The sequence below is a fragment of the Callospermophilus lateralis genome, chromosome 6 (assembly GCF_048772815.1).
Source record: "Callospermophilus lateralis isolate mCalLat2 chromosome 6, mCalLat2.hap1, whole genome shotgun sequence".
NCBI lineage: Eukaryota > Metazoa > Chordata > Mammalia > Rodentia > Sciuridae > Callospermophilus > Callospermophilus lateralis.
Window position 1 is genome coordinate 17,971,930 of NC_135310.1, and position 22,581 is coordinate 17,994,510.

Here is a 22,581-nt window from a genome sequence, read left to right on the forward strand (position 1 = left end):
TTCACAAAATGAGTGCCATTTTAAGCAAGGAGCTTGAATGTCACCAACTTGGGGCTCTGGGCAGTGTGTGGAACCCGTTCCTGCAGATAGCAAGGCCAACTAACTGTACCTACAAGTGCTGTGGATTTGGGGTATCTTGCCATGTTTCTGTTTTCTCAAAGGACAGAAAGCTGTTGTCTTCTAGATGAAGTGTCCCCTGACTGTCCCTCAGAGGTGTTGCTGGGCTGTAGGGCATTCTGGGTAGCCCGTGCAGCTCTGGGTTCTGGGCCTGAGACATGCCACTGTGCTGGGGTCCATGGATCGTTTATCAGTGACGACACACGTTTCTCTTCCTTTTGGCTCGGAGAAGACACCACCTATGACACATGGGCACCCACACCCACCACAGGGCTCTGTGGCCGTCGACCACGCCCGCCCAGCCGTCCTGGCTCTCTCCCCATCACTACCTCCTGTGTTCCCACAGCCTCGGGGGCCTCCTGTGCTCAGACACTGCAGGAAGACAGTAGCTGCTTCCTCTGTGATGCTGCGGCAGGCGTCCGTCCACCTCCTGACCAGCATCCAGCCAGCAGTTAGCCTGAAGTGAGGATCAGAACCCAGTGTCCACCTTCCGGAGCAGTTGGCCTTGGCTGAAGGGACGCATGCTCTCCTGTGACAAGGAGCCTCGCATTACCCTGCAGAGAAAGCAGGCCCGGGGGGAGGGCTCAGCCTGAGTGCAGGGGGCGGTGGGCAGACATGAGGTGGGGCCCCTGTCCCTGGGCCTGCTAATCTTCCAAAGCCCTGGATAGCCCTGAGGGTGCTGGAGTGTGGACCTCCTGAGACCAGCCAGCTGCCCCTTAGGACCCTCCTGGGTTCCTCCACCAGCAGCCTCTCGGGATCAGTAAGAGGGACTTCTCCAAGGAGGTCCTGAGACTCAGGGACGGGAAAGAGGCTCCCCAACCCTGGCTGAGGACAGAGGTCCACAAGCCAGGCCCATGGGTCCAAAATCTCCTGGACCTGAAATGCCCCCAGTGTTGGCTGCCCCGGCCAGTGGCCTCCGGGGGCCCCTGCTAGTGCCTGGAGAGTCCACGGTGCCTCAGACTGATGGCAGAGGTCCCACTGCTGGCTTCTGAGAGTCCACACCCTCAATGTGCCTGCCATGGCCCACTTCTAGCTGTCCCGGCCTGCTGCAGGGGGCCGATGAGCTGGCTCTGGCCGGAGGAGTCCTCAGCTCCCAGCTAGCGGAACAGAAAGGGCCCTGCGGCAAGGTCCCTCCAGGAGCTGTGACTCGAGCACGTTCCTGGCTCTGTGGCCAGTACAAGCAGGAGGTGTTGTCCTGGGACTGGGGCACGTTCCTCTCCCATTGCTTCTTGTCCTCCTGGCCCTCCTGCTGCTCCAGTGACCAGGGGCCACCCTGGTTCTGGAGTCTATGTCCAGGGGTCTGTGTGGCCCCTCTGTCCTCTGAGAGCTGCAGGGGACATCTTGTGGTGCAGGGGTCCTGGCCCTTGCTATAGGGGCCACACAGTGGTCCCTGTCTATGGCCTGGAGTGGAGCTGCCCCTGCCCAGGTACAGTGAGGTGGCCACAGGACCATGCATCCAGTCATCCTCCACACGCCCAGCTCACAGCCTGACCCTTGTCCTGCACAGCCACCAAGTTCCTGGCCCTTTATGGCGAGTGCCAGAGACACCAGCACAGAAGGCACAGCTGGGAATGGGAGGGCCAGTGTCCACCTGAGCTGATGACCAGGGGAGACCAGAGACGGTGGTGCGGAGATGCCACCCAGAGGAGGCGGGGCTCCAGCCGCTCACTCCCCCTGGACAACCCTGACTCCTCTCCCCTACAGGAGCTTGGCCGGCAGAGGCTGGTCCTGAGAGAGGCTTGTACGCAGCCCAGTGGAGCCAACCCTGGGGACAGCAAGATGACCTCAGAGCACAGGGATGTCCTCGTGCTGCTGCCCGCCCAGAAGCAGCTGCGGCTGGCAGTAGGGGTGAGCAGGGCATGTGCCCAGGGGGTGGCCAGGAGAACAGTTGGGTTGTGTGTCCAGAGGGTGACTGGGGGACAGTGGGGACCACATGTCCAGAGAGTGATATGGGGACAGAAGGAGCTATGCACTGGGGGCACCTGGACTAGGGGAGACATCAAATGACCACTTCACTATGATGCGGGCCACTGTAGCATGCTGGGGCTGAGAGCTGCCCAGTCCCCTTTAGCGTCCAGAGTCCTGGGCTGCCTGGCCCTCCCACAGCGTCCATGCCTCCCTGGGTTGACTTTGTCCCAGGGTACCTGTCTGATCCCTGGGTGTCCCTCCTGTGGGAGAAGCTGGACTGGAAAGGCCGATGAAGAAACGGTGCCTCGGGAGCAGGAAACTGGTGGCACAGTTCACCCGGGACAGCGGCCTCCCTCTGGAGGCTCTGGGTGGCTCTACGTGCCCCCCCGCCCTGCCGCCCTCCGGTCCTGCCCTGTCCTCCACACTGGGCTTTAGTGAAATGTTGGCTTCTCCGAGTTTTCACTCCAGGGCCCCTTTGAAATCCCTGCATCGTCATCGGGCTGTGACTGTCACGGGCAGGGCCTCTTCCCCCGGGACCCCTGCCTCTCTTCCCATTCTGCAACCTCCGCCCCACCCTTCAGCCTCCCCCTCCACTTGGACCCTCATGGCTGGACCATCCCCCTGGGGATGATGGATCACGTTGTCACCCTCAGAAGTGGGGCCGCCCTCACTGGCTGATAGAAAGCCCCTCCCCTTCCATCTGAGGACAGCGCCGAGGGCTGTGCCCAAAGTCACCAGAGTTACCAGATTCCCCTCAAGAATGCGTCTGGTGAGAGAACTAAGAGCTAGGAGCAGCGCTTGCCGGCCCCAGAGGAGGCCTGGCCCGCAGGACAGAGCTGGCGTGGTCCAGGGACCCCGGCCACAGCCTCCACAGATGGCTTTTGGATCAAACTTCAGGTTGTGAAACCACACGGAGGAGCGGAAGGCTGCCAGAAGTCACTGGGGACCCTGTAGCTCTGCACAACCTGGTCACGTCCCGGCACTTAGGGTCTGAGAGGGACACTAAGGAGCAGGCCGTCTCCTTGGCACAGATGACCTCCAGCCAGCGCGGGACCCTTCTGTGAGGACTTTGGCATCCTGGGTGGATGCAGTCTCGACGCCTGCAGCTCCCCCCTGCCGTCCATCACGGGGCAGTGTGGCCAGGTCATGTCCTCAGGTCACTGTGACCTGAGGGACAGCAAGGTCATGCAGTTTGCTGCAGACCCGGCCCTTCCCCACTCCCTGCCCTGGGGAGGAAGGGAAGTGTCCGGGCTCGGGCCCTGAACTAATCCAGGCACTCACTGGTCCAGGTCCAGGGTCCCTGCGGTTGGCTTCCTTCTGGGGCCCTCTGGGCGAGCCGCGGCGGCCTAGGGGAGGCTCTTCCTCAGGCCATCTGAGCAGGAAGAAGCTGTCAGTTCCCAGCTTTTAGCTGGACCAGGAGCAGTCCTTCCACCTTTGTAAGTGTGAATGGTGAAAATGGGGATTGAAATGCAGGTGTCTGACAGAGTGACAGGTCCCTCCAGGGGGAATTTGTTGAGTCTCCTTGTGGACAGCTTGGTGCTCTCTGAGGCAGTGACGGGCTGTGACATCACGGTTCGGGTCCCCTGGGAACCTGGTGTCGGCCTGGGGCTGCGTTTCCGTAGGAAGTGCTGGCACTTAGGTTTGTGGCAGTGCCCCAAGCACTGGAGTTCCCACCTGAGGAGGGGATGTCAGGGTCCTGGGGCCCTCTGAGGCCTGCAGTGGACGTGCTGGGGCCTCCTCCTGTGTGACCAGGGCGTCTTCTACCTGTTTCCCTCCCTGAGCTGCACTGTGAGATTCAGCCGGAGGCTGCACCCAGAACACAGTGTGAGGTCACGCTCGGGCTTCATGGAGCCCCGGAGGGGTGTCTCCTGCTCCTACCTCCCCTCCCTACCACCCTCTGGCCCCGGAGGGGTGTCTCCTGCTCCTACCTCCCCTCCCTACCACCCTCTGGCCCCGGAGGGGTGTCTCCTGCTCCTACCTCCCCTCCCTACCACCCTCTGGCTCCGGAGGGGTGTCTCCTGCTCCTACCCGCCCAGTCGGGCCCTCTGCTTGGTAGGGACACAGCTGGCCAGCCCTCAGGTGCGAGCCAGGCACTGTAGACCATGGGAGCCATCGTGGGCGTCCATGTCCCCCTGTGTGTGGCTCCACTGCAGTCATTAGAAGAGCGTGGGCTGAGAAGACCTTCCCAGTGCACGTCCCAGTCCCGGTGGCCCTCACCACGTTAACTGATGCTAATGAGCCAACCTTTCAGTAACTTGTCATTGAAAAGCAGGAACAGGCCGTGCCGCTCCGGTGACACAGAGGCACAGGTAGCAGACGGCCAGGTCACGGGGCTCTGGGTTTCTAGTGGAGGCCAGGTCAGGGGCCTCACAGGGGCCCGGGGCCACCGCCAAACACCTCTACCATAGCCAGCTGGCACACACGGTGTCTCTGAGTCACCAGCAGGAGATGTGTGGCTGTCCCCCGGCCGAGGGGCACAGGGGTGAGGACAGCACTGCCAGCCTGGAGCCGAGTCTGTCAGGAAGTTGAGCAGAAGCAGTGGCTGAGGTGCCACGGTGTTGTCCGCCCGCGTACACGGTGGCATCTGAGGGGATTCCACGCAGGAAGCTCAAGGTCGGATTGGAGCAGGGACGTCACCCAGGCCAGCACGGGAGCTTCTGTAGGCTTGGAGTCAATAAATAGGCATAAGGGGTTGGCACGGGACCAGGGGTTTGAGGAGATCGCTGTGAAGTGTCCGTCAGGGAGCCATGCTGGGACCACATGAAGCAGACCGCAGGACGTGCCATAAAGAGAGGCCTCACCTGCGCGCAGAGGAAAGCACCCTCCTGGGCAGCAGCATGGACACTGGCCCTGGGCGTGAGGCCTGCCCAGTGGTGTCTGGGGGTGCAGTGTAGGATCCCCCAGGGCCAGCTGTAGGAGTCGTGTGCCCAATGGCTAAGCTGGCCGAGGCACAGACTGCACAGTGAAACATGTCCTCAGGGGCCCAGGGCCCGGCTCAGACTGTGCACGGGGACTGCTAGTTAGATCTGCAGAGCGCTGGGCAGGCAGTGTGTTCCTGAGTGTTGTCAGCCCCTCCTCGGCCCCCTCCCCTGAACATCAGGTGTCTTCCCCACCCACAGATGCCCATTCCCGGGTGGTCAGGGCCATGCTTTCTGGGGTAAGGAGGATCTAGCAGGCGGGACCCCAGGTGGTGCACATTATGGGGAGGGTGGAGGGTGCTCTGTCCAATCCAGGCGCACCCCTCTACCTCCCTCTCCCAAGCAGCTCTGTGGGGTTGTGAGTGACCCTGGCCCTGAGCACAAGCCACTGCTCACGTCCTGAAGCGGGGTCCCCTGAGCCTGTCCAGGGCAGTCCTGGACGCCCTGAGCACTGCCCCTGTTTCAGGTGAGGGCCACGGCGCGGGAGCTGTTCCAGCAGGTGTGCAGTGTGCTGGGCCTCCGGGAGGCCCGCTTCTTCGGCCTCAGTGTGGTCAGAGGTGAGCAGTGCTGCCGTCCCACCTTCAGGCCCCCCTGCTCCTTCCACCACCCCCCCCCCGTTGTTGCTGGGCTTCTGGGGTCAGGCTCTGGGCGGACAACCACAGACAGGGTGTTGGGTGTGTCAGTGTGTGTGGTGTGTGCACGTGTGCTGCAAAGTGGGTGGTCAGTAGTGTGCAGTGTGCTGAGTGTGCGGTGTGAGGTGTGTCTGTGCGATGCCTGTGGCGTGTGGCATGTGTACGTGTGGTGTGTCCATGCGTGGCCTGTGGTGTGTGCTCGTGTGGTGTGGTCGTGTGTGGCCTGAGGTATGTGCATGTGTGACGTGTAAGCCTGTGGTCTAAGGTGGGTGGTGCTCACATGCGTGTGTGAGGTGTACATTTCTGTGCACCAGCACATTCAGATGACAAACACAGCTGCCCGCTCAGCCTGCTGGGCTCTGTCATGTGGGGAGTGTGACAGTTACGGGGCCAAGGCGGGTGCCTGTGCAGATGCAGCCTGATTTCAAGGACCTGAGGGTAGGGCCTGGAGTGCCGGGGCGGCTCCCCAGGAAGGAGGTGGCCAGTCACAGTGGGCAGGGGAACCCGCACATGCTGTAGGACGGGGTGCTTCTCCCTCGTGGCCAGAGGTGCTCGGCTTCCTGCTGGTTAGGGACTCCCCAGGCCTCAAAGCGAAGAGTGAATCAAAGCCCTGGTGATACCACGCCAGGCCCCGGAGGCCGCCCCTGCAGGGGGCCAGAGCCCGCAGTGTGAACACAGCCAGCAGCTCAGGACCTTTGTCCTTCTGATTGAGGCTCAAGGTCCATACCGTGAGCTGCCCACACCTTAGGGACCAGCTCACAGGTCTTCAGCATGTGTGTGTACCATGGAGCACACTCCTGTGAGGTGGACGAGTGGGGTGAGCGGGGATGAGTCACGGGAGGCCCTCAGCCAGGCTCAGCCCAAGTCGAGGCCTTTCAGCAGAACTGCCGAGGCTCGGCTCCTGTGGGCGGGCACAGTGCCCACTGCGAGGAGTCCAGGTGCACACACAGGGATTGCTGGGAGTGTCGCAGGGCAGGTAACCAGCTGGAAGGCAACCACCACCACCAGACCTGTCTTCCATCTCCTCTTCTGTTGGCCATCTGAGATGGCCTGCCGCCAATCTTGCCGGCCCCAGGAGCAAGTGGGCAGGGCAGGTTAAGGAAGCAATTGGGGTTCCCTGCTCCCAGGTGAAGACAGGTCTCCCTCCTGCACATGGGACCTGCCGAGGCTGAGGCTCCAGCCCGCTGAGCTTGTCCATCTTGGAGCTCAGCCCAGGGCCACTGGCACCCTTCATGGCCAGAGTCCTTACTTTGGAGACCTGGACTTTTGAACAGGACCTTGGATTCCTTGCTTCAGCGCCTCAGGCGTGGTGACTTGTGCACACTTTTGGTAACACAGCAAGGGACGGGACCTCCACTGGCAGCCGGGGCTTGGCAGTAGGGAAGGTGGGACACAGACAGAGACAGGGCAGGCCCCCCCTCCTTGGCCAGCAGGAACGCGAGGGTCAGCTCCTCAGTCCGCCTGGTGGCTTTGGGTGTCCTGCCGTCTGCACTAGGTAGAAGGCAAGGGCTCCGCGGGGGAGGCCGAGGTCTTCCACTCCTTCAGAGGCCTTGGTTGGGCTCCAGGGCGCCCTGGTGCATCTGTGGCCAGAGAGGACAACTCCCTGGGCAGAGAGGTGGGGAGGCCTCCGAGGTGGGCAGGTCCTCACTGCCCTTCCCAGTCACTGGGACACACCACGCTCTTGGCTGCACTTCCTAGGTGTCCCAGGGTGCGGGATCATCAGTGGGACTGGGCTTCAGAGGGTGCGTGTGCAGTACCCCTCCACAGGGCTCCAAGGGACCCTGGGCCACAGGTGCAGGAGCTCCCAGAGGATCCTGGGACTTTTCCAGCCCTCCCTGCTGCCCAGATGGTGGGGAGTGAACAGGAAGTCACCAGGCCCTTGCTCCTAGGGTCATCTGCAAGACCTCGGGTGCGGGTGTCTGTCCAGTCACCAGGGGCAAGAGGAGACCTTTGGGCCCGAGTGAGCTGCAGGCTTGTTGAGGGCTCTCCTGCCTCAGGAGGCTGGAGTCACACTTGGAAGGGGCTTCAGGACTTTAACATGTCATTTTTTGGAGCAGGTTGAGGTGACAGCAAAACTGAGCAGAAGGAAAAAGTATTTCTCATGTACGTCCCACCCACAGTGTCCACATCCCAGCAGGAACCTACAGGGACACATCCGTGTCACCAGAGTCCATGGTGACATGAGGCTCACCCCTGGTGTCAGACACTGTGCAGTGCCCTCGGTGTCACCCAGCAGTGCCATGGCCCTGAAGCCCTCCCTACCCACCCCCACCACCGCGGGTCCTCTGCTGAGTCCCTGCCCTGTCCACAGTGCTGCCCCTCCAGACGGCTCTCCCTTGGTGACAAGCAGTCACGTCGGCGCCACGCCCTCCACAGCTGGGGCTGAGTCCTTGTCATCAGTGACTGACCCTCCACTCTCTGGATGTGCCACAGGCTTTCCTAGTCACCTGCTAAAGGACATCTCGTACAAAGGACAGTTTGCTTCCTTCAAGCAAGAAATTATGGCCTGACTCAGGAGATGACCTGGTCAGGGAGGCAGGGCTGTCTGACCCCACGGCAGAGACCATCTTCCCAGAGAGCCAGGGACCAGGGTCAGGGCTGGCCAGACTTAGGCTGTGGGGGAGGAGCGGAAGGCCGAGGTCGTTCAGAGCAGATGGGCTCTCGGCCGCCAGCCGGGCCACAGGGTTCAAAGTCTGATGTGTTAGGGACAGAATTGGGAGAGATACACGTGACCCTGGTCGTTCTGGGGTCCTCTCCCGCCTGTGTCCTCTCTGCCTCCTTCCCGGTGTCTTCGCATTGCTGTCCCTCTGGGCTGCATGTCCAGTCCCGTTCCTGGTGGATCAGGACACCCTGGAGACTCACTTAAGTTGAGCAGTCCCTGAGGCCCGGGGGTCAGGGCTCTGACATTGGGGACACAGCTCAGCCCCTAACTCCTGGCCCTGGTGAGCCTGGGAACTCAGCTGGACCCCAGCCCGCTGTCTGTCAGGTCCGTGGGGCTCTGGGGGAGACAGAGGCAGGCCAGGCAGAGTCGGGAGGCCTGGGCCCCCAGCCCTGGCCCCCGTGGAGCCTCAGGGCGTTTCCAGGCCTCTCTCTACCTGGGCAGGACTGCTGGTCCCAGTGCCATGTCCAGCCGGGTGTCTAAAGGTGGCAGCTGGACTGGGATGTGCTCAGTGGGCAGAACAGGTTAAAACTGCCAGGGACAGCCGGTGACACTGTCCTGCAGCACACTGTCCTCACCGTGGCCCAGCAGCTCCTCGGTGGCTCCTGAGGGACGTTTCCTCCCCAGTTCACTTGGAGCTATGCACCTCAGGCCTTGGCACGGAGCCTGTGACAGTGGAGGGAGCCCCCAGCCTCTCCCCTCCAGCTTCCACAGGAAACCACTGTCCTGCCCCAGTGTCACAGCAAGGCTTCCCTCAGCAAAAGCGTCCCCAGCACCCTCCCAGCCACTGGGCCCACGGTGCACTTGGTGGTCGGCGTCTGTTGGCGTGGGCAGGCTATAGGGTCCCTCTTGTTCTGTGGCTGGGTCAGGGAGCCTGGGGTGCAGGGAAGGTCTGCGGGCCCCGCTGCTCATCCTCATGCCTCCCAGAAGGCTGAGAGTGCGCCAGCCCTCCCTGGGAAGGCCATGCAGGTAACCAGCAGCGGTTGACAGGGCTGTCCCCGCAGCCAGCCCAAGGGAGCAGCCCGCACCAGGTCAGCTAGAGAAGAAGCTGCCCGGCTCGAGGCCCTCGGGAGTGAAGGTGAGTTGCTGACGAAGCCCGTCCTTTCTAGACAATGAGCACGTGTTCATGGACTTGGAGCTCAGGCTCAGCAAGTACTTCTCAGAGGACTGGAAGAGAGGAACTCAAGTAAGTGGGCTGCAGGCCAGGCTGAGCCCTGTGGGCCTGCGGCTCCCTGCTGGGGCCCCCGCCTCATCTGGGCTTGTCTGGCAGGCACACTGCTGTCCCCACGTCCTCGGTGCCACACCCCACTCGGCCCTTCTCCCCGTAAAAGTAGGATGAAATACTGAGTGTCGCGGCTCCTAAGATCCTGGCGAAGGCCGGGCGCCGGGAGGTGCCCCAGGCCCGCTCTTCCTCACCCTCTCCCAACAGGGAGGCTGGAGGCCCCGCGCGCCCTTTGTCACCTCCCTCAGAGTGCAGTACTACGTGGAGCACGGGAGGGTCATGAGGTAACTGCTCCTGGTGTCCAGGACCTTGCCTGGAAGGACACCCAAGTCCAGGAGCCAAGCCATCTGCCTGTGCCTCAGAACAGCCATGTTGGTGCAGTGTGGGGCCTGACTGGGCCTTTACCTGAAGCATCTGTGCAGACGTGGCAGGAGGGGTTCCCGGGTCAGGGGCGGTGGCCTCCCCCAGATGGCCACCTCGGAGCTGGCAGGACAACCAGGAACCCTGATGTTCAGCAAGACAGAGAGAGGGCTGGGGACCCTGAGAAGGCAGGTGGTCGCTGATCCCAGAGGGGGAGGGGAGGGTGCAGGTTCTGGGGAACCGGGAGGTGGGCTGAGGGCAGTGCCCGACTGTATTAGAAGATCTAGGGGAGGCCCCCTGGGCAGCCCGCCTTGTCCTGGAGCTGCGTGTGGCTGACGGCATTGGGCAGTGGGCTCAGGGAACCGGGTTCAGTGCCGCTGTGCCTGAGCCCTTGGGCAGGCCCTTCCCTCCGGGGTCCAGGCTGCTGAAGGCTGCAGCCAGGCCTGGCTGGGCCCCGCTGGGGGCAGCAGCTCTCTGCTCACGGAGAAGGGTGCGCCCGGCACTGCACTGGGTCAGATCAGGCTGTGAACAGGGGAGGCTGGGTGCCCTGGACCAGGCTGGGGCGGGCGGCTGTGCAGACCCCACCCAGGTCCAGCCACTGGACCCCACCCAGCTCTGCTGCCTTCCAGCGACCAGGTGGCCCGGCACCTGTACTACTGCAGCCTGAAGGAGCGGGTGCTGCGGTCCCAGTGCGCACACAGGGAGGAGGCCTACTTCCTGCTGGCCGCCCTCGCGCTGCAGGCAGACCTGGGCAGCCACCGCAAGCCGCCGCACGTCGGGCGGTACTTCGAGCCGCAGGCCTATTTCCCACAGTGGGTAAGGACCCCTTGGCACCCTCCTGGGGGGTCACTGATACTGTCCCCAACAGGACTCTACGGGGTCCATGCAGAGGGGAGGCTGCAGAGCTGGGAGGGGCAGGGGGGGAACCTGGGGGAGCCCAAGGCAGGCGTGTGGCCGCATGGACCAGTGCCCAGGGCCGACTCCGGTGCTCCTGTGCACACTTGGCCAGCTGTGCGACCTGGAGCCAGGGGCTCTCCTCCTCTGAGCCTCTGGACCTGCCCAGCTGTGAAGAACAGCCCACCTGCCCCTTCTCTCCAGGTATCCCAGGGCCCTTTAGGGGCCACTCACGTCCGTGCTTCAGCCCTTCAGTGCCCTGGGGGGGGGGGGTCAGGGAGCAGAGGGGTCCACCTTGTGTTCCCAGCCCCGGGCACTGTGCCTGGCTTCGTGGGGGCACTGAGCACTGGGTTGTCCCTCCAGGGACAGTGGCCCCTGCCCTGGGCAGAGTCCTAGTTTCCCTCCCTGTGGGCGTCTCCTTGTTCCTTGTCTGCCCCAAGCAGCTGGAAACTGTCCGCTCTGCACATTGGTCACTGTGCCCAGGGCTGGGTCCAGTCCTCCAGGTACCCCGTCCCTCTGGACATGGCTAGCCCTCCTCAGATGCACGTCCCTCAGGTTTCACCCCATGCACAGACGTAGCCTCCTCCTGGGCTGCTGGGAGCCGTACGGGGAGTCGTGGCTTGTTGGGCGCACACTGCCACCTGGAATCAGCTTGTTTCTGGGTGTCTGTGGTGGGCACTGGGGGCCCAGAAAGAGAGGGGCTTTCCTTGGGTGCTTTGGGGAACTCCACACACTCATCTCTGTGTCCCCAGCTTGGACAGCAGGCCCAGTCCTCCCGCTGGACAGCTGCAGCTGGGGAGGTCCCCTGCAATGGCAGGAGGCTGGGAGGCTTCCCAAGAAGGAGGCCAACTCAGGGGAGGGGAGGGAAGGAGGGGTGGAGCTGACCTGGGCCCGTCCTCAGGTCATTGCCAAGAGGGGTGTCCACTATATCCTCCGGCACGTGCCCACCGTGCACCGCGAGCAGCAGGAGCTGAGCCCCCAGGCAGCTGTGCTGAGGTTCCTCAGGGACGCCTGTCAGCTCGAGGACGTGCCTGTCCACTTCTTCAGGCTGTACAAGGTTGAGCACTGGGGCCCAGGACAGGGGAGGGACAGAGCCCCCGTGCTGACAGCGTGCTGGGACCCTAGGACAGGGCAGGCAGAGTCCCCTGCAGAGGACACTGTAACCTGGATCCCAGAGCAGAGCTGGACCAAGTCCCCACAGGTGACGGTGTGACCAACCATCCTGGGGACGGAGGTCCTCAGGACAGGCTGGTGTGGTGAGGGAGGGAATGTGTTCCCTGGTGGCTGTCCAGAGGTGGTGTGCAGCGCTTCCACAGGGCTCCAGCGAACCCCGAGGGACTGGGGACCCGAGCCTGCTGGCTCAGCCACGGTTGCTCTGACTTGGGTCTAGTGCTGGGGCCTTGGGCCTGGACTCTGTGTCTACCCGGCAAGGCACACAGGTGACACAGCGCTCAGTCTTTGCGGAGAGGACTGGGTGGAGGTTTCTTGGGGCAGGTTAAGGGGTTCAGGCACATTTGGGGAATGGAGACTGAGGCAATTGGCAGGGACAGCTCCAGCACACAGAGGGCCAGGGGAGGGTCCAGGACAGAGCTGGGTGGGGCATGGTGGTCTCTGGCCACCCCAGGCCCAGGGCCTCCACCTCTTGCACCTTTCAGGATAAGAAGCGTGAGCACCCCACTTTCCTCCTGGGACTCACCCTCAAGGGAATGCATATCTATCAGGTGAGAGAGGGACTCGCCCCTCCCCGAGACTCGCCCTGGCTGCCCTCCTGGACACAGTGCCTCTGTCTTGCAGGAGGTGAGCCACGCTCTGCAGCTGCTGCATGACTTGCCCTGGCCCTGCATCAGGAAGCTGGCCTTTCTGGTGGGTGTCTGCAAGGGCCCTCAACACTCTAGAGCCCCGGGGCAGATGCAGCTCCGTCCTTCGGGGCACGTGCAGGCTCCCTTCCTCCTGGCTCCCGACAGCCCCGGAGGCTCTGGACATGCTCACCCTCGCAGCTGTGCTGGCATGGCCCTGCCGGGACGGGGCGAGTAGCCGAGATGTGAAGGGAGGTCCTGATGCCCTTCTCATTCCATGTGACTCCTGGCTCCCGAGTGGGTCCTAGAGGCACATCTGTGCCCCTCTCATCCGGCTCCAGAGCTGTCACCCTGGGCCCCCTGTGACAGAGAGTGAGGGCCACTGGGTAGAATGGACAGGGAGACTCAGCCCTTTAGGTCCCACCCTGGACACTTGCACCCTCACCCAGCCAAGGCAGGGGTCTGCATAGAGGGCTGCCTTCTCATGGCTAAGGTCAGACAGCCTCCTGATCACAGTGACCAAGAGATCCGTTTGCTCACAGAAGTCAAATCTTTAAAGGGGACCTTGGCCATCGCCCAGTTAGTTAGAGGGCCATGTGATGTGTTTCCTATTGCTGGAAGGGTTTTTCAACGGATGAAGCCACATCTATTGTCCCTTCTGTCTACTCAGGGAAAGAAGCTGGAGATCCAGCCCGCTGGGCTGCCCCCATCCCGGAAGCTGGTTTTCTACACGGGTTTTCCCTGGCGCTCCCGGCACCTGCTCCGGCTGCTCCGCTCCAGCCACCAGTTCTACCTCAGTGTGAAGCCCCTGCTGCAGCATCTGCAGCTGCTGGATGAGGCTGAAGGTAGGCACCTCCCCGCCGGGGTCTGGGCACCTAGCAGATAGCTGCTCACCCCCTCTGAGGGGTGGCGATGAAGCAGATTGCCCCTAGAACTTGCCCAGGACCTGGGCCACCCACTCTGGGCTCAGCAAAAGGGTTCTCCCGTAATGGACAGTGGCCTCTCAGCTCCTGTCCCCCAGGCGCTCCGGGTGAAGTGTGGTGGTGACCTGAGCAGGAGACTAGAGATGGGGGCGGGGTGCAGTCAAGGTGAGGGCTGCTCAGCTCTGTCCGGGCTCCGGAAGCCCCCTTTCCGACTCCTCACATCGTCCCTTGTGCAGAATCAAGGCCACGTGAAGACCTGGCTGCAGTGCTGTGCCAGGCCTGGTCTCACTCTCCCAGTCTTCACCTGGGGGCTGTTCTCACTGTGTCCTTAGAGAGCACCGGGAGACAGCCACGTGTGCACACTGCAGTCACAGAGCACGGGTGGGCGTGTGTGTGAGCACGTGTGTGAGCACATGTGTGTCTGCATAGGGGGGTGAGCTTGCACAGATGTGTTTGTCCCTGTGTAACGAGGCAGCCCTAGGGAACACGTGCCCTCAGAACAGGCTGACAGTCTGTTCTCTCCCACCCAGCCCTGTCCTGGGTGGCCGTGACATCAGGGATGCTCAGGATGAGCCTGTAGCCTGAGACAGTGAGAAAGCCCCAGGAATAGCCTTATGGGCCATGTCCCTGGGGCCAGGCCTTCCTCCACGCCTGGGCTCCGCCTGCCTCCAAACCCAGCTCTGCATCTGTCCCCCACGCCCTGCAGAGAAGAAGCACTACCAGGAGGCCTACATCAGCGACCCGCTGGAGCTGGACCCAGAGCTGGCCAGCAGGCACAAGAGAGACACTGGCCGGCACCACCACCACCGACTCCCGCTCAGCTCTGCTGACAGCCACGGCAGTGCCCACACACTGGGCACAGAGGCCGACTCTCAGCATGCAGAATCTGGGGAGGTGTCTGTGGATGAGCCCGTAGAGGCTGAGGGCCTCTGCAGGAAGATGCCGTCCATCAGCTTCAGGGACAGCGGGGGCAGCAAAGGTGGGCGGAGAAGAATGAGGTAGCAAAGAGCCTGGCCTGCCCCAAGTGCCAGACTGCTGGGAGAGGCCAGGCTGCGTGTCACAGTGCCTCTCTGGGAACATGCCCGAATGTACCACCCAGTCCACCTGGTGTCACCTAAGGCCAGCCAGAGTCATCTGGGGTTGCCCAGGGTTGGCAGATCTGTCACTAACCAGTGTCCACTGCTGGCCTTCACCTCTGATGTCTGGACCAAGTTTTGGTCTAGACCCAGTGGAAATGACCACAGCACCCCGCTGGCCTGGAGAAGTCTGTTCTGACATTGGAGCAGACAGGGTGTCTCGGCCACAGGACAGGGAGGGCTGCTGGGGAAAAGTGGCCACCACGGCCCAGGCCTGGCTTCTCCCAGCCTCAACACAGACGTGCGCTGGGCAGGCTGTGGCCCCAGCTCTGTGGGGAGGTCCTGGGCCTCCTGGGGCAGCTCACCTTCCTCCCCTGATGGAGCCAGGTGGGCAAGGAGAGGGGTCCTGTGTCAGGTGGAACCCGATGCCCTGGGCTCTCTGGGGCACACAGGACCACCTCGCAGTGGACACTGTGTGAGGTCACAGACCACCTCGCCTGCGGGCCACGAGGAGTCGGGGCTCCAGGACACAGCAGTGGGGCGGGCAGCTGCAGCCCAGCTGCAGGTGCAGGACGGGCCCTGCCAACCCCCGCTCAGGCCCCTTCCTCCTCCTCAGCCTCCTGCTCGGGGCCCTTCACAGTGGTGCAGGTCCTGCTGGCCAGGACCAGAGGCCAGAGCACCGAGGTCCTACGCAAGGTAGGGCCCCCTAGGTCCAGGTTGGGCAGTGGGGCCTGCATGTGACCCACGTGTGGCCCACAGGTGGGCATCAATGTGACTGTCCGCATTCTTCCCTCCATCCCCCTCTGCCATGAGTGGGATCTCTGTGGGACAGCCCTCGGTTGGGCCCACACCCCTGATTGCCGCAGCAGAGGCCAGCCAGGGGCTGTGTGATGGTAGCAGAGGACCTGGTGGCGGAGGGTGGTGGGGTGGGGAGGCGCAGCAGGGTTGAAGCAGAACTGCTGCTGCTGGAGTCAGGGGCCTCGAGCGCCTGGAGCAGAGCACCCTGGGCGGGGGCAGGTGGGCCTCAGGCCATGCCAGGCAGTGGGAGCCCTGCAGGGGTCCAGTCCTCCTGCCAGAGGCAGAGCACACCCAGCAGGGAGCACAGGCTTGTGACAGCAGCTGGCCTGGTGCCTGCTGCTGAGTAAAGAGCCATGGGTGGCTTCTCCCTGCAGGTCCGGGAGGCGGAGCCCAGCGGCAGGGAGGCCCTGCACAGCCGCAGCCTGGACCACACGCATCAGCTCCAGCCAGTCCCTCGCCCTGCACCTGCCTCTCACACCTGTGCCTTCAGCTGCTCCCTGGCAGGGCTGCTGGTGCCCCAGGAGGCCAGGGCTACCCTCTGTGGCAAGAGGTCCATGAACTGTCTCTCCCTGGACCTGCTCAGGGAGGGCGCGTCCTTGCAGGAGTTTGTGGTGTAGACACTGTCCACAGGTGCCTCCGTCTGCGCCTGCCAGCCTGAGGGTGGCTCACCCCACACCACTGCCCTGTGGCCAGCCCGGGGCAGGGCGGTCTTGGCCCTTGCCTCTTCTATCTTCCAACCCCCACTTCCTGGCCAGCTTCCAACGGTCTCCCCCTGTGGGAGGTGTGCAGCCAGCTCGGACGTCAGCCCAGGGTGACGGGGGTCCTCCTTGTGCCTGTCTGTGGCCCATAAGCTCCTTCCCCGAATGATAAGTCAGGGCCTGGACATCCAGCGTCCAGGAGAGCCAGGAGTCAGTGGTGTTGACCCTGGGGCAGCGCAGCAGCCTATGTGAAGGGTGTCTGGCCAGCCTCAGGCCCTGGGGGAGCCTGGCCTCCTGCACTTACACTCCCGCATGGGCCCTAAACCCAAGGCTGCAGCTCACCGCTGCACCACAGCGCCATGGCCTCTCCTGGACCTTGCTTTTTGTGATTCTGCTCAGAAGTTCAGGGTCCTGCAAATGCAGGCCTCTCCTGCACTCTGGGCCCAGCTGTCTCCCAGGCCCACCCAGAGACCCTGTCACCTCCTGCACAGACACACCACCAGGTAGAGGGTGGCTCCCTGCACAGACCCCTGCCCTGAGGCTGAGGCCCCTCCTGCCCCAGGTCTCACACAGCTGGCACAGGCTGCCTTCCCCAAGACGGGGACGAGAAGGGGTAGAGAAGGGGTTCACCTGGCCTGGGGAGGGTCAGACCAGCTCCCTTCAGCTCGAGGAGCAAAAGCCCAGCCCACGTAGGGCAGGAACGTGCCCACTGAGGGAGCAGGCGTGGTGAGGGCCTGGACAGGATCCTGCCCACACAGAGATGTCCTCACATGTGCCTGCGCACCCCACATGCAGTCACACCCCACGGCAGGCGCAGGAATGCGAAGGACGAGGCCAGCGAGGCTCTCATGGGGTCAGGCGAGCTCCCAGCCACCGGCCTCGACTTCCCGGCACTGCAAGTGTTCCTGGAGAAAGGGCCCGGGGCCGGCCCTCCCGGCACAGCACCCACAGCCAAGGTGGAGGCAGCCGGGGCTTGGGTTCCCGTTCACCCACAGGGACGGCACGGCCACTGCGTCTCCTCTTCTTCCCTGGCTGCTGGGGGTCGAGGGTTGACCTGTCAGGCCGGGGTCTCTCAGCATCATCAGTGTCATCGTCACCACCAGGGCTCCCATGGGTCCCTGAGTCCTCTGCTGAGGGTGAGCAGGCACCATGGGCCATGAGGCCATGGCTGAGGGTGGGGACCCAGTGCCTGCTGTGAGGACAGTGGCCAGGACCAGGGCCTCACACAGTGAGTCCTCCCTGAGTAGCCAGGGTGACCTGTCCAGCGCCCACCCACGGTGGGGTTACCTTTTTGTTCTGGCTACTTCTCATGTCTGGGATGGGCCGGGAGCCCTAGCTGATCTCTGCCAGCCCTCCCAGAGCCGGTCACAACCTCTCTTCAAGACGTCCCCTGCCAGTCCCCTTGGCCCTGCCCTGTGTGTCCTGCTTCTCAGCACAGCTGTGGGCAGCAGCAGAAGGTCACAGGGAGGCTGGGACCTGCACCCTAGGTCCTTCCCGATGGGAGGCAGAGGGGGCTGCCTTCTATTTCTGTCCTTCCTCTGGGCCTGGGGCCCATGGAGAGTTGAGCCAAGTGACCTCAACCACCAGGCAGCCCTGCTGCGGCTGCAATCTCTGGTCTGCGAGGTGGGTGGAGAGGACACTTAGAGGTCGACGGGTCAGCCCCAGGCCAGGGTCTCACTTCCTGCCTCACCCAGATGCAGCATGGACGCTCCACACTCTGACTCCTAGCTGGCACACTCACTTTGTAAATGCTGCTTCTTGGGGAGCAGAGCCTGCTCTTGTGTTCCCGTCCTCTGTGCCCTGGTCAGCACCCCCATTGGAGGATGGAGACTGCCAGCTGGAGTCCAGCCTTCTGGGACAGCCTGCACAGCTCCATGACAATGCGGCCTGGACGGCTGCTCTGTGGCTGGAGACAGGAGGAGCCGGGCCCCCAGTGCCTTTCAGGGTCCAGAGAGGGTCCTCCACGCCAAGCAGCAGGGCTCAGGCAGCAGCCCAGAAGCAGGTTAAGCCGTGGGCTCAGCAATGTGCGCATGCAGTTACAGCTTCATAAATGTGCAGGCGACTTTGCAGCTGTGGGGGTCTGGGACCCCATCCTTTTCCACTGGGCACCACCGCCCTCCTCATCATGGCTGACCACATGGGGCCTGAGGCATGCAGGGGACTCGTGCAGCCCTGGGGCCACAGCTGTAGACCATCTAACTCAGGCCTGGCCGGAGGCATCCAGGGCTCAGGCCAGGTTGCAGGGGTGGTAAACTTCTGGGACTGGACAGCACAGGGCAGAGGCCATGTCACAGGGTGGGCATGTCCTCCCCAAAGCAGAGTACCAGGGGGCAGCAGAAACACCTCCCAATCCCGCAGCCCCTTTCTCAGCCCTGGGTCCTCATCATGTCACCAGTTACCCGGCGCAGGGGACATGCCTCAGGCTCACTGCTGGGAGCTGGCCTGCCAAGCCAGGAGAGCCACGTGGTTCAGAGAGTGGTTCACAGGACCGTCTGCAAAGGCCCCAGGTTGTGTGTGGCTCGTTACTCAGGCAACCAGTTCATAAAAGTGCTGCCTCGAAATCTTGGGATTATTAGTGTTATTTTCCAGCTTTTGAAAGTTGGGATTTGATGGTTTTTAATTTTTCTCTGAACTTCCTTCAGACCTACTTCAGATTTCCCAGCCTCAATCCCACCCTCCTGGCAGAGGGTGCCCATGACCACCTGGAGGTTTCCGGCCTCAGAGTCAGGCTCAAGCTGGGGATGCTGATGTCAGGCCCTCTGGTCACAGGGCTGACTCCCAGGGACATGTGTCATGCCCATCTCTCAGCTCACAGCCCTCCTGCTGGAGAATGGAGGCCCCTGGCTGCAGGACAGGCCTCAGACTGGAGCTCCTTTGGGCTCCTCACCTGCCTAAGCCTCCATGGCCCCCATGGCTTGCCACTTCCCCAGTGTCCCCAGCGCCCCCAGCAGCCCTTGGCCTGGGTGTTGGCCTGCACCTAACACTGCCCGTGCCCGACTCCTGTGGACCTGCTGGGGCTGCTGGCAGCATGTGGCTTCTCCCATCTGCCCTTTGCTACTGTCACCATGTGCACCTGAAGTAGGCAGCCAAGGGTTCAGGCTCCGTAGAAACTGGAGTCACCATCACAGAGCATCTGGGACCACGGGCAGTGTCCTGAACGGTATGATTTCCCTGGTGCTGGGGCCCTGTCTTCTGGGTGCCAGAAGCCGCGAGGCCTGAGTGGTGCTGGAGCAGGAGCAAGAGGCCATCTGGAGCAGGGCGGGGCATCACCCAGCATGCAGGGCCAGCTGACTCCCAGGCGGACCTCGGCCACCCACAAGGGACTCAGGATGGGCACCACTCTGGGAGGTGTGATGGGGTTGTGACCAGACCAATCCCCATTGTGGTGACAGGTCCATGAAGTGATGCCCCTGGCCCAGAGACAGGGCCCTGGAGGTCGGTGGCCTCCCGGCTGCAGCCTTGCCTTGCACATGGCTTCTCATGAGAGGTGGCCTGCAGGCACCTGGTCTCTGGGGAGGCAGCTGTCTTGCAGTCTTCGCTTGGCTCCTGCAGCAAATCACGGGCACAGAAATTGTTCAGGCAGAGACACGTCTGGGGACTGGACACCCAGGCCCAAGGCCCAGGCCAACTGGACTCTGGTCAAGGGCCTCACACAGTAGAAGGGGTAGGACCCCTGGGATCTCTAATAACATCATTAATCCTGTCTGACCCTCCACCTCCTAACCAAGTCACCTGCCAAACCCCAGCCTCCCAGCCCTCGTCACCTTGGCAAGAAGAGCTTTGGGGACACATTTTATCTGCAGCTTGTGGAATAATCGACTATTTTTGCACTTGGGGGCAGGACACGCCTGGGGGAACGTGGCTCTCCCGCCCCAGCACTGCAATCTCCCAGGGCAGGAGCTTCGTGTGTCCTCTGTGGCATCTCCAGTGCCCAGAACACAGCTGGACATGAAGTAGGCATCCAGGGAATGGATGTGTGCTGACCGTGAGGCTCTTTACACACCAGAGCTGGGGCCGAGGCTGGAGGCTGGCAGTGGGACAAAGCCCTGCCAAGGCACAGCTGCAGTCCAACGCCAACTCGCCCCACCACATGCCCACTCTCGCTCCCCCCAGGGCCGCGCTCACTAAGGCCGTCTCACCCAGCTCACTGGATACTGCAGCAGACACCACGTGTCCTGGAGCAAGGGGACACAATGAGGCAGTGGTCAGCTGGGCCTCGTCCTGAGCAGACAGCTTGCTGGCACCCCCAGTGACATGGGGGGGGCAGAATCCATTTCCTCTTTCTCCCCAAGGCAGCACGTCCCTTTCTGCTGACAAACCAGGGCTGGAGCCTGGCTCTGTCTTACCCTGCCAGTCGCAGAACACACAGGCACACGGCCCCTTTGAGGGTCACTGGCCCCTGGCTTCAACCCTGTGCTGACAAAGCCCTGTCCACCCTCCAGGTTAGCAGTTTCCCTCTGGCTCTGAGGCCTGTGGCCCACACACTCTGTGTATGGGAAATCATCCCTCACAGGCTTGGGCATGAGATAGAATGGGGTGACCACCAGGGGACAGCACAGCACCCACCACTCAGCCCCCGTGTCCTCCCCAGTGTCGCTGACCTCCTCCACGCTCTGCTCGGAGCCAGGTCCTCAGGGAACCTCCCCAGCAGAGGCACTGGACCCCTCTACGCCATGACACCCACGTCCTGTCCTCGCTGTCACTCAGTGGTCAGGAAGTCTCTGCCTCCCCTCATGGTCCATCCCTCAACGCAGCCATTACGTGCTTCTTAAGCTGCTGCTGAATCCTTTTCTTCCAACAAATCAGCACAAAGCATCTTTAAAACCAGGGACCTTAGAACTCCTACAGGTTTGAAGAGAGGGGGGTGCAACTCCGGCCTTGCATGAAGGAGCTCCCGGAGGGCCCACAGGGGGTCAGAGCTGGGGGTCAGCCTCTGGCCATGTTACGTTCCCCTGGGCAGGCTATCTTTGGGATGTGTGCCACTCTGTCGCCACCCAGAACGGGGGCTCCTTGCCCTCCCGGAGATGTTTGGGGACACACTGCAGCTGCCCGCTGCTGGGCGTCAGGGGCTGAAGCTGGGGATACACACTGTACCCCCGCTTTCCTGGGCTGCCCGAGTCACTGCTGGGCACTGAGTCACCTATGGGCAGCAGATCCAGAGAGGCCTGAGCCTCCCTGTCCGAGGACTGACACCCACATCCTGTCCACACTCCATATTCAGTGTTAAGCAGGGTCTGCACTGACCCAGATCCAGTTGAGCCTTGCACCAGTCCCGAGAGCTTCTCACCTGAGGTCAGGCCTGTCCAGGGTCAAGGGAGGCACAGGGGGCTGTCACTGTCTCAGGTCACACCTCCTCCCACCCTGGCTGAGTGAGGGCCAGCCTACTCCCGACACCACCAGACCTGGTTCTTTCATGTGTGGGGGGTACTTGAGGGTCCTGGGAACTATGAGACTCACTCCCCTTTACCAATCTCCCCGCAGCCTCCCCTGTGGAGCATACAGTTCCTGCTCACAGCCTTCCCCAGCAGGAGTCCCTCCTGGGCAGGGGCCTCCCCCGATGTATGGCCAGATGGTGGCCCACCCTCCTGCCCCAGCTAGCCTCTACTCTCCACATACTTGGGTGGAAAGTTCAATCAGGAACCAGGTGGGCCCCCCTTGACCCCTCCTGTCCCACAGAGCCCTAAGCCCCAGCACCAGGGGTTGGGGAAAACACAAGGTGACTTCAAACTGCTCTTCTGACCACTGCTCTGTGGGCCTTCGGGTCTAGCCGTTCCCCACAGGCCTGCAGGCAGGGTCTCCTGCGCTTCTCTGTCGGCCTGGTACAGCGGGGCTCTGCCCAGAAGGTCAGAAACAAGGAATGCAGCTCTCAGGTTGCAACTGGGTCCTGCGACATGGCTCCCAGCACACGTGGACACCACAGCGGGCAGATCCCCGGCCCCCCCAGGCCCTTCTACTGCCCTGGCATCAAGTCCCCAGATGCTCTGGTTGGTTTCCCACACATGGAGCTGCGTGAGTTCAGAGGCTGGTGGACATGAAATGGGCTGTTTCTTCCTCGGTGCCCAGAGCCCTGACTACTCATAGACCCCTGGCCAAGAGCTGGAGGTCTCGTCACCTCCCCTGCCACTGTGCCCAGCCTGGGCCCTCACTTGGCCAGAGAAGCAACGTACAGATACCTCAGGGCAGTGTGCTGTGAGTAATGCACCTGTTCTGCTCCACCAAGCCTCACTGCCCCTACTGTCCACCCTGATCTTCACCAGCTCACAGACAAGGAAATGGGGCCTTCCCTCTCCGGGACACAAAGCCGGCAGGAGGCAGAGCCCAAGTCTGTCTAGTTCCGAAGCCTGTGCGCAGAGCTCCTGGGTCTGTGGCCTCGTTTGTGTCTAAGGAGGCACAGCACGCAGAGCTGGGCCTCCTGGGGGCGCCACGGGCCTGCCGCACAGACAGCACAGCTCCTCACCCACCTGAGCACCTGCTGCCCATCTGCTCCGGGAGGAGGCTCCTTGGACGAGCCGTCCTCTCTCTGGGCCTCCTGTGCCGGGTGATTTGGCCTGAGCGCTGCGGGGATCTCCCGGCCAGCCAG

The 22,581-nt window shown here is 62.7% G+C and overlaps 1 protein-coding gene across 1 annotated transcript; it reads left to right on the forward strand.

Moving 5' to 3' along the window:
* The first annotated feature begins 546 nt into the window (after window positions 1-546).
* LOC143401802 (FERM domain-containing protein 1-like) lies at window positions 547-15,920 on the forward strand. The gene is made up of 12 exons (XM_076859427.1): window positions 547-579; window positions 1,822-1,965; window positions 5,410-5,500; window positions 9,344-9,420; window positions 9,664-9,740; window positions 10,446-10,632; window positions 11,612-11,767; window positions 12,366-12,431; window positions 13,177-13,351; window positions 14,136-14,408; window positions 15,122-15,201; window positions 15,678-15,920. The coding sequence occupies exons 2-12, from the start codon at window positions 1,897-1,899 to the stop codon at window positions 15,918-15,920; spliced, it is 1,494 nt and encodes a 497-aa protein (XP_076715542.1). The 5' UTR covers window positions 547-579; window positions 1,822-1,896.
* The last annotated feature ends 6,661 nt before the right edge of the window (window positions 15,921-22,581 follow it).

Coding starts and splice junctions, on each gene's coding strand:
- LOC143401802 (XM_076859427.1), top strand. CDS start 1,897: ATGACCTCAGAGCACAGGGATGTCCTCGTGCTGCTGCCCGCCCAGAAG. Junction 9,741..10,445: donor GAGCACGGGAGGGTCATGAG/GTAACTGCTCCT, acceptor GCTGCCTTCCAG/CGACCAGGTGGCCCGGCACC. Junction 12,432..13,176: donor AGGGAATGCATATCTATCAG/GTGAGAGAGGGA, acceptor CTGTCTACTCAG/GGAAAGAAGCTGGAGATCCA.